Source organism: Phasianus colchicus, chromosome 1, assembly GCF_987193195.1.
Source record: "Phasianus colchicus chromosome 1, bPhaCol1.hap1.1, whole genome shotgun sequence".
In the NCBI taxonomy this organism is placed as follows: Eukaryota; Metazoa; Chordata; class Aves; order Galliformes; family Phasianidae; genus Phasianus; species Phasianus colchicus.
The window spans coordinates 7,659,970-7,672,829 of NC_143436.1; the positions used below are offsets into that span (position 1 = coordinate 7,659,970).

Below are 12,860 nucleotides of genomic sequence, written 5' to 3' on the forward strand. Positions count from 1 at the left end.
TGTGGTTGGTCCCAGATAGCTGCCCCTCTGCTCACCCAGTTCCTCACCCAGTGGGAAGACATTTAACCCAGTGCCTGGACCTGCAGAGGCATGGCCAGCACTGCACCCTGTGGGAGCCAATCTTGGGCTGCGTCCTTCAGGAGATCACACAAACTCAGTTTCCTTGCTCTGTCCAACCTGGGGAAATGCCTGCCATTTCACACAGTGGGAAAAATAAAGTTGAGGAAAATTTTACCATATGAAAATATCTCTAGAAATACATGGTTCTGATTTCTTCTTGGTCATGCTCTATAGAAATGAACTTTCAAACCTAGTAATGATAGCTTGATTGGTTTGATAGCTGAAGGAAGCCAAAAACATGATGTTATGATGTGGAATACCGAAAACCAAAAATCACAAAACCATGACACTTAGTAATGCTTTAAGTCAAGTAAGACATAAAAAGAAATATTTTATTTTGAAGTTAATTATACGTCCTGCTATCTCCTCATAAAACAACATTACATGCTGCTAACATCTGTGGTCTAGATATCACTGTGTGGAATTGCTTAAAATATATGTGATGAGTGGTTCTTTTTAAGCCCATAATAGTTGTCTGAGAAAATATGAAGGTCTGCTGGCAGACCCCTTTGCATTTCCAGGGAGAAAATCCATCACCTAAAGAAGCACAAAGATTTTCCTGCCATATTTGATTTCGTTGGGCCCTTCAGCTGCTCTCTCCTGAAATTGCCTGACACAAACCATGCTGCGACGTCCTCTAGCACCAATCACAAACACTATTTCTTGCCCAAGAGACTCTCTTTTCCTCACTAACTTGTTTTTGAATACACCATATATCCTCTCCACTGCCCACGTGCATGGTTGCTTGGAATGAGCAATGCAAGTCTCCTCTTGCTGCAGTGCTGACCTTCTCTTTGATTTCCTCTTTCAACTTACCAACATCTTTAACAGATATGAACATATTCAGACCAGAAGTCAGAAGTTTTTGGCTGACCAGGGAACACGGAGCTAGCAGTCTTGAATTCTGCTCACTCCAAATTATTCACATTGCTTCTAAGTGTACCCGCCACATTAAATAGTTTGGATTGATCCTGAGTCATTTTGGTTATGTCTGTATTAATAAATGACAAAAGAGCTAGGGCCATTTTCTGGCTCTGGTAGCACTTGGTGGCCTGGTCCATATGTTAAATCTACTTTTGCCTTTAGAGCAAGGCAACTGCAAGCATCCTGCTTACAGAAAACAGGCCATTCTAGCTCCCAAAAGATGTCTGGAAAGGAGCTGCTTGATCTCCGTGACAGTTTTACCAGGGACAACTCACAAAAGTAAATGGTGGCTTCCATCAGTTGTGAACATTATCATAGAATCATAGAAACTTTTGAGTTGGAAAAGACCTCTAAAGATTAATTTTTTTAGATATCAATCTTTAAAGTCCAACTCCCCGCACTGAATAGGGGTCATTCTGCAGCTAGATCAGGTGCACAGTGCCCCATCCAGCCAGACTTTGAGAGTTTCCAGGGATGGGACATCCATCACTCCTCTGGGCAACCTGTGCCAGTGTCTCACCACTCTTATCATAAAAAACTTCTTCCTTATATCCAATATAAATCTCCCCTTTTTTAGTTTGAAACCATTTCCCCTTGTCTTATCCCAGCAGACCCTGACACTGTTTCATTTGCAGGCTCAGACATATCTTCACATAACCTGAGCAACATGTTCCATAGCTATGAGGAGTCCTCTCAGTGATTTCTTTGCTGTTGGATATGCCTGAGAACAAAAGTCTGAACATCCTGAAGAACTGAGCATCAAACCTATTGCTTTGAATTATTATTATTTATTCTTTTTTTCTTCATAGCTAAAGACTTCATTCGGAATTTGATGGAGAAGGACCCTAATAAAAGATACACCTGTGAACAAGCAGCACGGCACCCTTGGTAAGCAACAGTCACCTCTGTGTGAAACACTCTGGACAAAAAATATCATTTAATGTTCGCGGGTGGAAACGTTTTTTATGCCACGTGGCTTAATAGTCTCCACTGAATAACCCCTGCCTTTATCTTCCAGATTTTCCTGGAAAAACATGCTGGACTTTAATCTCTTACAGCAACCTTTTGAATATCTGTGTAAGGGTTCAGTGAAATAATGCATCATGTTGACCAGGGTGCAGCAATGGGATGCACTGAAATTACCTCACCCAGGAAACACATTTAGAGGCAGGAGATCAAATTCTGCAGGTGTACAGAAAGATGGGTATCAACCTGCTCTTAAGGTCATTGCCAAAGTAACATCAAATCATTTAAGAGCACCTCAGGAAGTAGGAAATCCTCTCCTGTGCTTCACAGATGATAGCTTACATCTTCACTTCGTGCTTGCAGTAAGGGCCTGGTTTTGCATGTTGTTTGCCCTGTCTTGTTGAATGCAAGAAGCAGGAAACCATAAAGTGGGATAAGCTGAGACTGCATTGGATCCAGCAATTGGCACTGCAGAGAATCCAGCTTCTCTGCAGTGACTACAGGACTTGGACTGCCTGTGCATGTAATTTAGTCCTCCACGAAGTGCTTTACATGAGGTTATACCTTTGCACATGGATGACATGACCAACGTTACCTAAGGATTATAAGGCTGACGGGAATGGCTCATGTCCTTTGATCAACTCTGAGTGGATTAACACCACCCTACACTACCAGCTGCACCCAGAAATGGGCTTTTAGACACAAGTTTTCTATGTCAGAGGTCATTTTATATGAGGCAAGATATTACTGTTGATTGTTACAACAGCTGCAACAGAAAGGAGTCAACGACAGGATGTTTTCACCCCAGGTGCACAGTAGACTGTGCTTTTTGTCATCACAGTTACCACAAATACGATTTCCTTTCACAGTTTCTGGAGTGCTGGCTGGATAAGAGCTTAAGGCTGTGCATTTCTCATGGAAAAGAATTTTGTCCTGAGTGTCCTTAGCCCCTCAGAAAAGCCACTGAGCTACTTTGGCTAGCTCAATAGCTTGATGGATCTTAAAACCATCCCAGTGATGCAATCTGTGCCCAGTGATCAGCCTCAAGTAGTGGAGCTGAGGGTATAAAGCATGCTAGCAAAAGCACAGGCAGAGATATTATTGGTGTTTTTCTGAGTAGTTTCAGCTGCAGGTGTTCATGCTCCTCTCTCTGACAACCACTTGATCTCACCTCACTGCTGCTCCCACTCCTGGGACTGCATGGATGGTAAATCCTTTTAAAGGTTTTTACAGAGGGAAAAATACCATTCTGACTTACTTATTTTTTACCAATACACTGATGAATTACCCTTATCATTAATTAATAATTTGGCACTTGTGAAGCAGTAGTAAGTTAAGACCATAAAAGTAGGCACTGATTTCTTCATGGTGGGAGTGATGTATTGATGTCTGTGTGACAGCTGTGATATCTAATTAGGCTGAAGATAAGATTGAGGCTCAGGATTTACAATTAAAAAGTTGTAGGAGAGGTTTGGAATGGAAGGAAGGAAATTTAAATCATCAAAAAAAAAAAAAAAAGATTTTTTTCATCTTCTCTGTGACAGTGAAGAACTTTTTACAGATGGTTATTAGCTGAGTCAGTGTCTGGCATTACTGTGAATGGGAGATGGGAAGAAGTCAACACCTGGGTCTGCCCTTCGTCCAGTAGCCTATCAGTAATTGTGTTTCCCATCAGTAAGTCCTGCCTGTGTGACACAAAAGAAATCTGACAAGTGAAATCCAGCTCCTATGAGATGAAAAAATATATATTTCTAAATGATACTAGCCTGAACCTCAGGAAATTAAAGAAGTTACAAAAACCAGTATTAGAAATACAGAATAAACAATGGGAATGCAACTCCCAGCAGAGAATGAGGTGACCATTTGTATAACTGAGAGGCAGATTTTCCAAAGCCTTAGATCCAAGATACACAAAGCGTAAGCATCCAGCTCTTGGCCCTGCTTCATCTGTGTTGGTTGCTGGAGTGCAACAAAGAAACGTGGCACTTGTAACACACACAGCTTCTCGGTCCTCTTAAAGGAACAAAATGATTCAATATGATTAAAAGTATTTTCATTTTTCTTTATTCTTTTTTTTTTTTTTTTTTGGCATGTCATGGCCAGCAGCCGATGGAAACTCACAGACTGCTCCATTATGTTTGGTATTTTCTACCGAATCCAATCTTCCTTTGAAAAACCAACTCCAGAAAGGGATTTCTTCCATCTCTGTGGCAGGGATCTTTCTTTGCCAGTCTCACTTCTCGGGGCAGTGGTTCTTTTGCAGGGCTGCCTCCCCTGCATCATTCTTTGAGGTACAAATGGCACTGCAGCGGAGAAGCTTAAAATATTCACCATGTTATCCCCACTCCATCCCAAATGCACCTCGGCCCCATGTGATCTGCAGACCATAGCAGATGGCAATGGCACTACATGCCAGCGTTTTAATGAGCAGGAGGGTTGTGCAGTGAAAGCAGTGCATGAAGATATCCAGAGAGATGACTTCAGATCTGCCTCTCTCCTCCCCATTGTGTTCTTGAGTAGATGACTCAATGTGTTATTTCCCCTTGCTCTGAAAACCTTCCTGTAACATAAATGTTGCTGTTATGGCCCTCTCTGGAGAGAGGTGCAGTGATTTTTGGAGGGTTTGGATCCTGCAGTGGTAAACAGTTGCGGTTTTGGACAGTCAAGGACACTCACTCGTATGTTATCTGTTATTTCAGAGCTAGAGTTAGGATCTCCTTCTGCCAAGCCATTGCTCAAGAAGCACTTTCCACACAGATTGCTTATGCCAGGAAATCATGAGTTTTTACCGTTCCTTTTCTAATTCTAGCCATGATATCCATTGCAATGGCATCCTCGCCTCCCTTTTGAAGGAGGAGAAGGTCTTTTCAGTGGAGGAGGAAGAGTGGAGCTCAGTACTTCTTCTTGATGGTCAAATGTGTCCTTCCCACAGCCCGGACATAGGCTTCCAGCAAGTCCAGACTTGAGTTCTTTTGCCTTGTGGTTGCTGGAGGCATCCATCCAAGGCCAGGCTGGATGTGGCTCTGGGCAGCCTGGTCTGGTGGTTGGTGATCCTGCATGTAGCAGGGGGGTTGAAACTTGATGATCATTTTCAACCCAGGCCATTTTGTGATGCTGTGATTCTATGATACGGGTGCAAGTATTTAGCCAACAGAGACAGACTACCATGACTATTACAATAGGGACATCCCATCCCACCTTCTCACCTTTTCAGCATATCTCCCTGTTGCAAACTCAGCTTCCATAGTGTCTGCATAGTATTGTCTTCAGTGTATGATGAAAACTAGTGCAAGTACATAAATCTCCTGGCTTAGCTGGAGAAGAGGATGAAGCAGAGGAGTATAAACAGTGAAGTGGCTCTATGTAATGACATTTTCCAGCTTTGTCTTTTCTTTCTACTTTTTCCTGCAGTGGTAGATCTTTATGGTCATCTAGAAGTTAGAAAGAAATCTGTCAAATCATGAATACTTAATGCATATATTATCATCTAATTGTGATAAGAATATATACCAATGTATGGGATGGCTGCCTGGTTGGGTGACTCTGTTGTTTCACTATATAATACTTAGGAAGAACAAGCTGGTTCCAAAATATTCCACTAATTTCAATTACTATGTTTTAATTAAAAACTTTCAAACAAGTAAATTGCAAGAACTGGATCTTTCAAAATATGACATTTCTGCCTTTAAGGTTAGTAATCTCTTGGAATTTTGGGAAACTGCTCAAGAATAGCCGCCTATTCACATGACTAAATGTTTGTACAGGATCAGACCCTAAAAAAAGTAAATACTTCTTCCCAATGGCCCATTTTTCTGTGCTGTATCTGCTCCCCACATGCTTGCATTTACGTGATATTTTGCTATTTATAATCAAATGGCCTTGGCAGGAGGACGGTATGTTAAACTTGGAACTGGCAGAAAAGGAGGCTAATAATTGCAGTGAAATATGGTAGCAGAAGCAGTACAATATGTAAGACTTGTTGGTATAATGATTACACCCTAACCTATACAATCTGTGCATTTATACAGATTTCTCCAGTTTAATGTACAGGTGACTTATGCTTCCCATTGGAAAAATGATTTGTTTTATAGAGTATCTTTCACTGAACTTTTCACTGTTTATGATGTGTTGCAAAGGTGCAATGTTCCGCTTCATTATTCCATTGTGACTTTTCAGAAAGGATGACGAAAATGAAGGTAACAAAAGAGCAGGGTAATTTTGCTGCAGCTTGATACGTCTTAATGTTTCCCAAGCTCATATTAATGACAGCAATTAAATGTATTAAATATACTGCCATGTCAGGGCCCACATCCTGTTCAAGGCAGCAGCTCAGGCTGCAGTAATTAAGGGTGAGAAGCAGAAACCCAAGAACTTGGTTTTTTTTTCAGCTGTAGGACCACACTGCACTCCCCATTGGGTCGAGCTGGGTTCTGCAGCCCCATGACTGGCCCCAAATTCAGTCTCCAGCCTGGGCATGGAGGAAAAGAAAAGAGTGCTCAGTTGGAGAGGAGAGGGTCTAACAGTTAAGAAGTTGATGTGCGAGCTGAAGCAGGTGTCATAAGTTTATTTGCTTTGTCCTGCATTTCCCAAGTGACCTTAAATGGGATTTAGAGCTGTGTGCTGAAGCTGGTTCTGGCATCATAGGCAATTTGGAACATCTGCATTGAAGGGTGATGTATGTATCCCCTCCCTGTATAAACTGTATAGGAGAGAAGAAGGTTGTGGCACCTAAAATGTTGTGACACCTGTGTTAGCGTGGCCTTCACCCTTCCCCACTGCCCATGGAGAAAGGAGGAGGACAGCTGGGACATGCTGACATATCCATCCCCACCTACACTGAAGACTGTAAAGCTTTGGCAAGGACTGAGCCTCTGCAGATTATGACCATGACTCTGAGTGTTTATTATGTGCCAGAGAGCATGAGCCAGATAATAACTTCCACCCAAGGAAAGGACACAGTTTACAAAGAGCTCAGTTCTCTGACAATGCTGTTTGAAGTGTGAAAAGGGCTCCCTGAAGAGAACTGCTGATGTTTACAACATTAAATCAAACTCTTATCGAGTTCATCCCCACACTCTATTTATTTTGGAACATCACTGACATTGTATGTGTGTATCCATGTTTATACACATGCATGTGTGTATATGTGTATGTGCAGAAGAGTTATGATCCTTCAGTGTTATCCATTACAGCTAACTCTGCATTTCCTGTCATCATACTCAAGAGCATTTCCAAGCACTGCTTGGCCAGCACAGCATTGAAGTTGGCTGCCTTCAGTGGGTAGGAAGGTTCAGAAAATAATGCTAGATGAAAGACTGCCTGCCATCGTGAGCAGGGGAGACATGGCATGCAAGAGGTCTATGCTTGCACACCGTGCAAAGAACCATCCAAAAATAAACTCACTGTTTTTTTCTTTGTTGGAGGCTCCTTTCAAAGCTTAGAAGTGCTATGGCTAGTGAAATTGCTGTGATAGCTTTGAAACTGGATAGAGAGCTAAAATAAATTGGATACAATGAAATAATATCTGATCATTAGATGAGATTCCTCTTATCTGCAGGACCAGATTTTCAATGGTATTCATAAGCACTGTCTTGTTATCTTCAGTGGAGGTATTTGTGATGGAGAGTAGTCTGATTGTTGTCATTGGTGTCCAATTCCTTGTGCTGACACATTCAACTTGGATATAAGAACAGCTTCAACACAAAGCTCCCCAAAGAGCAGTCGGGTGTAGCTGCAGAACAGGAGCCCCAAGAGAAAATCGGGTACCTCTTGGGGTAGTGACTCCTTGCTCAGTGCTGGGATGATGCTCAGTTTGATAATAGATCGTGCATTGTTTGGGTTTGTTTAGTTTTCTTCTTATGTGTGTGTGGTAACTAGAAGTAATATCTTTTACCGAGTCAGCAGGTACAGTTGGTAAAAACAAACAAGTTTCAATGCTCTCATAGTTAACTTCCATGCTAACTGCAAATTTGACTAAAAAAGCATCAGGTTGACCATCTCTGAAAGAGAACATGGTTCCTTTTCATGCTGTGATGAAGGAAGAAGAAAAAATATTAAAGTCTCTCTGTCGTGAAAGAAAAGATAAGATGGTTTAAAGCCTTTGGATATGGAGTTAGAGAAAGGTAGAAGGGAGATTATAGCATTCCCTAAAAACAATCCCCTTATTAGACTTCATGCATCATCTTAGCATGGGAACTAAGGTTTGTGATTAAAGAGCTTCAGTATAGATATGATGATGCTCACAATACCCACCTTAGGGTGAGTTTGAGTATCCAAAACTCATCATGTTGACTGTGTAAAAGACAGGACTTCTACCTGCTAATCCCCACCTCACTTGCCTGCATACTTAAACCACTACAACTCAGCAAGCCAGCACCAGAGGAAGAATGTTAACATTTATTTTAGTTTCCTATAAGTAAGACTATACTATAAACACTGTAACACTGAGTATTTTATAAAAGTTTGAAGATTCTCCAAGTGCAAAATGCAGTATAAATGCACAGTCCTCATGTTACAACATTGCACTATTAACAAAATGATTCTTCAGAGACCTCATGGAGAACAATCCCACAGCCAGCTTTGGCATCTGGATCTGTGTTTTGGGCCACAGCATTCAACATTCCAGCACGTGTTTGAACATCTCCTGCTGTGCTAAATTAGCCCCAGTACTGCTGTTTAAAAAATTAGAACATAAAAAAAGCAAATGCTGCTAGAGAGACCTTAGATGTAGAATGGTCCCCACTGATACAGTGCTTGAGAGCTTCACAGGATGTCTGTCCTCCCATTGTGAGGTTAACAAGTGTTACTCTGATTTGGGAAATATCCAGGCACTAAGGCTGTTTTTCAAAGATTATCAGAATAGCACGTTCAACACAGAGTTTGTGATATTAGAATACAGTTTGTGAACTACTGGGACCAGCAGCTTCTTACTGAAATTACCATGTTTTTCACAAAATGATCCATAAGCTCGAAAAAATATATAGGCTGTATTTGAGCTACATGCCTGATGAAAACTTTCGTATAGCAGAAGTGCATTTGCAAGTCCTTGTGAGGAATGATAAGTAAGGTCTGGGAGGGTATCATCCCCTAGGAACGTGTTCTGCCCATGTTTCCAAAATGAAATTTGGCAAGTGGGAAATGCGATCTGTGCTCATAGAGCTTGTTAACAAGCTCCTTCATAAAGAAGAATGCTTCATTAGCCTGGGAGGAAAAAACGTTCTTTGCAAATGTAAGTAATGTCTCTGCAGCTCGGTCTTTTTGATCAGTTACTGAACAGACACTTTGGTTTGCAGTTGTTCTCATATGAAGTGTTTGGCTGAATGGTTTGGTTTTCTTCTGCAAATCTGTGCTATGACAGCCCCTGCTCCCAGCTATTGCATGTTGAGGGCATGTGCCTTCACTGAGGAGGTATTCTTGGGTGGAGCAGAGTGCTTCTGACATTTTGGAGTGACTCTGGCTAGAAATTTGCTCTCCCACTACAAAACTCTTCTGGAGAACGTCTGCAACAAAAGGCTTAGCTGTCCTACATGCTGCCTCAAAATGCTTATAGCAGACTGGACCTAGTGGAAATCAAGAACAATGACTTCTCTACCAGTGAGAGAAGTGATCAGGAGGAGCCTTCCTCAGAGGAAGATCTGAAGGTCTTCCAGTTCTCAAAACCTCTGCTTTTTTGCTAATAGGACAGGGGCCAGTAAGGGGTGTCAAATGTCATTTGAGAGCCATGTTTTGTTTGTGGTACCAGTTCTTCTGCCTACTTTAGATGGCAGTGATGTGGCAGTGATAGTCAGCAAAGTGCTCCTCCCAGATGGAGGTGGGCAATGAGAACCTGCTCCTTCCTGATCACACTTCTGCTGGCTCCAGTACTCTTGAATAACTCATTATAGATTAGGTCAGTTGCAACAGGCTGCAACCCTCTCCTTTTTTGGGCGATAAAGTTTTAGTCCCCCATTTTCCTTCCAAAAGTAGTGTCTCTCATCTCTCACATCTCGGGTACATGTTACCAGCAGGAAAGAGGGGAGTAGTTTGGAGGAAGCTGATCCACTAATTACACACGCCATTGACATGAAAGTAGAAATTTCTACACATCCGTTGAAGAACAGAGTTACAATTCAAAACGATCTGCACAGAGTGAAAGAAATGTCTTCAACTCATGAGATGCATAAATGGAAACAGCAGGCTGGGGTATGTAAGCAAAGCAGTGCTGCCATTCTGCTGCCTTAGTTGGAAAACAGTGAACAGTTTGGGAACCGCCCTCTAATGAAGATGTGGGCTTGTTGGAGAAAGTCCAGAGAAGCTCACTAGATCAGAGGATTAGAAAATATGAGTTATGAGGAAACAGTGAAGGAATCAGTTTGTTTAGTCTAGAAAAGAGAAGATGGAGAGAAGGCATGATATCAGTCTTCAAATATGTGAAAGGATGCTTCAAAGACAAAAGGAATAAACTAGTTTCCATGTCTTCTGAGAGACAGTGGGGCACTGGAATAGGTTGTCTGAGGAGTCTGCAGCTTTTGGAGATATTTCAGGATTGGTTAGCTGAATACCTGTCCAAGTAATTTCAACATAGCTGGGGTAGGGAATGGGCTAGATGACCACTGTGTCTCCCATATTCCGATTCTGTTATTGAAGGTCCCCAGGCTGGGAGGCTCTGAGTCTGATATATTTCTTTTGATTTCTTATCATTTTCTGTTACTAATGGACAAAACACTTCTATAACATGGTTAAAAAAATGATTTCTGAAAATGTCACATACAATACAGGAGGCAGTCTTTGCTTCCTGGCTTCATCTACGTCAAGGTAGCATTTGTACCCCTAGCACATGACCTAACATTAGTTCATGAATGTGCTTATTTTTCCAAGGGAGCTCGTGCCTCGGTGAGTTAAACAAATCAACAAAATCTTGAAATAGCTATGGATGTGACTACCTACTCAAGAAGCAGAATTCACAGTATCAGTGAAGTTTCTCAGACAAGTGTTGCTCAGCTTAAGCTATTTATGCAGGCAGTGCTAATATAGTAAGAGTCCATAGAGTATTTGCTTTACTGTAAATCTCCATTAATCATGACAAATGGCTATGTACATTGGAGTGTGGCAGGAAAATCTCCAATGCAAATAAAAATCAGACAGGTTGGAGTGGCTCTGGAAGTGACTGCATGGTTGAGGCTAAAAGTAGTCTCAGCCTGTTGATGTTAAATCTTTAGATGTAAGGGAAAAAAAAAAGAAAAGGCACGATATTTTCATCCAGGGCTGTAATTGTGATAGAAAGCAGTCGCACACTAACAAAATAAGGTTGTACCTCTTTGTAGCTGCCAGGCCTGCAAGCCTTATCTGTGCTTGCTTTTGTTGCTCCATATTTTCCACCACTGCTGCCAGCAGAGACAGAGGTGGGAAGTTTGAGGCATCTCTGCAGGAACACTCACTCCATAAGGACCAGACTTAAATCAGTTGAGGAGCAGGTGTATTCAAGGAGAACAAAAGATGCCTTAAAATATGTCTTGTCTGCCTGTTTCAGGATTGCAGGTGATACGGCACTCAACAAGAACATCCACGAGTCTGTCAGCGCTCAGATCCGGAAGAACTTTGCAAAAAGCAAATGGAGAGTAAGTGACCCATCTTCAGGGATGACACTTAGGTGTGTTAACTCTTCTAACGCAGCAGCTGCACAGCCTTTTCAGCATGATAATGTTCCAATATAAAGCTGCTTTTGTGGTCCAACATTTTGAGCACTATAGTTTGTCCCATCTTAGGTAACATGGGTTCATGGGGCTGTTAATAGAGGGTGCTGCATCCACGAGTGTGACAGATGGGACCAGGTCTAAAGCACCAGCTGTGATTATATGTTATAAGGTTATGGAGTCAGCCTTGGGGAGAGGACATGAAGTGACTGGGACATCAGTGAGCTCTGGAAGGAAGGATGTGTCCAGCACAGCCTCCCTTGTGGGCAGCCACATCCTAGCTGAGTGCTAGAAGGAATGAGGATAAGGAGCAGGACTTCTAGCTTAGAAAACAAGAATTAGGAAAAGCTGGGATAACGATGGACTCATCTTGGTTGAGTAACCAAGACAAGGGCAGAAATTGCCCTTTTACCTCCAACTTTTTATTTTTCTTTCCTTTTTTTTTTTTTTTTTTTTGTTCTTTTTTCTCTCCCCAGCAAGCATTTAACGCCACAGCAGTCGTGCGACACATGCGGCGGTTACACCTCGGCAGCAGCCTGGACAACACAAGTGCCAGTGTCTCAGGCACACTCAGCCTCGCCACGCCACTGCCTGATGCAACCACCCGGAAAGATTGTGAGTAATGAGAGCAAATCTATCATAGAATCATAGCATCACAGAATGGCCTGGGTTGAAAAGGACCACAATGATCATCTAGTTTCAACCCCCCTGCTGTGTGCAGGGTCGCCAACCAGCAGACCAGGCTGCCCAGAACCACATCCAGCCTGGCCTTGAATGAATCCAGGGATGGGGCATCCACAGCCTCCTTGGGCAACCTGTTCCAGTGCATCAGCACCCTCTGAGTGAAAAACTTCCTCCTAATATCTAACCTACACCTCCCCTGTCACAGTTTAGAACCATTCCCCCTTGTCCTATCAAATCTATGGGAAATGCATTTTCTCTCTGCCCCCCAGGCTGCAGTCCTTGCTGCCAGTAGATGTTGAAAATAATGACTGAAAATGGACTGAGGCTCTCATGTTTAGCTGGACAAAATGTAATGATTCTATTGGAAAAATTGATGCACTGAAAAGTTGAGCAGTGTGGTTTTTGGGAGAGCAACATTCTTATGCTGAATAAGGACTTTCAGGTGGGAAAAAGACCCAGAGACTGCTCAGCAAATAGCTGTGTATTTATCTGAAA

The 12,860-nt window shown here is 42.2% G+C and overlaps 1 protein-coding gene across 4 annotated transcripts in view; it reads left to right on the forward strand.

Moving 5' to 3' along the window:
- CAMK1D (calcium/calmodulin dependent protein kinase ID) overlaps window positions 1–12,860 on the forward strand; it is a 252,128-nt gene that overhangs the window by 195,202 nt on the left and 44,066 nt on the right. For all 4 annotated transcript variants that reach the window (XM_090134801.1, XM_090134793.1, XM_031616048.2 and 1 more), the window contains 3 exons: window positions 1,854–1,932; window positions 11,519–11,606; window positions 12,158–12,296. In XM_090134801.1, coding sequence (XP_089990927.1) covers window positions 1,854–1,932; window positions 11,519–11,606; window positions 12,158–12,296 — 306 coding nt within the window. The remainder of the gene's footprint in view (window positions 1–1,853; window positions 1,933–11,518; window positions 11,607–12,157; window positions 12,297–12,860) is intronic.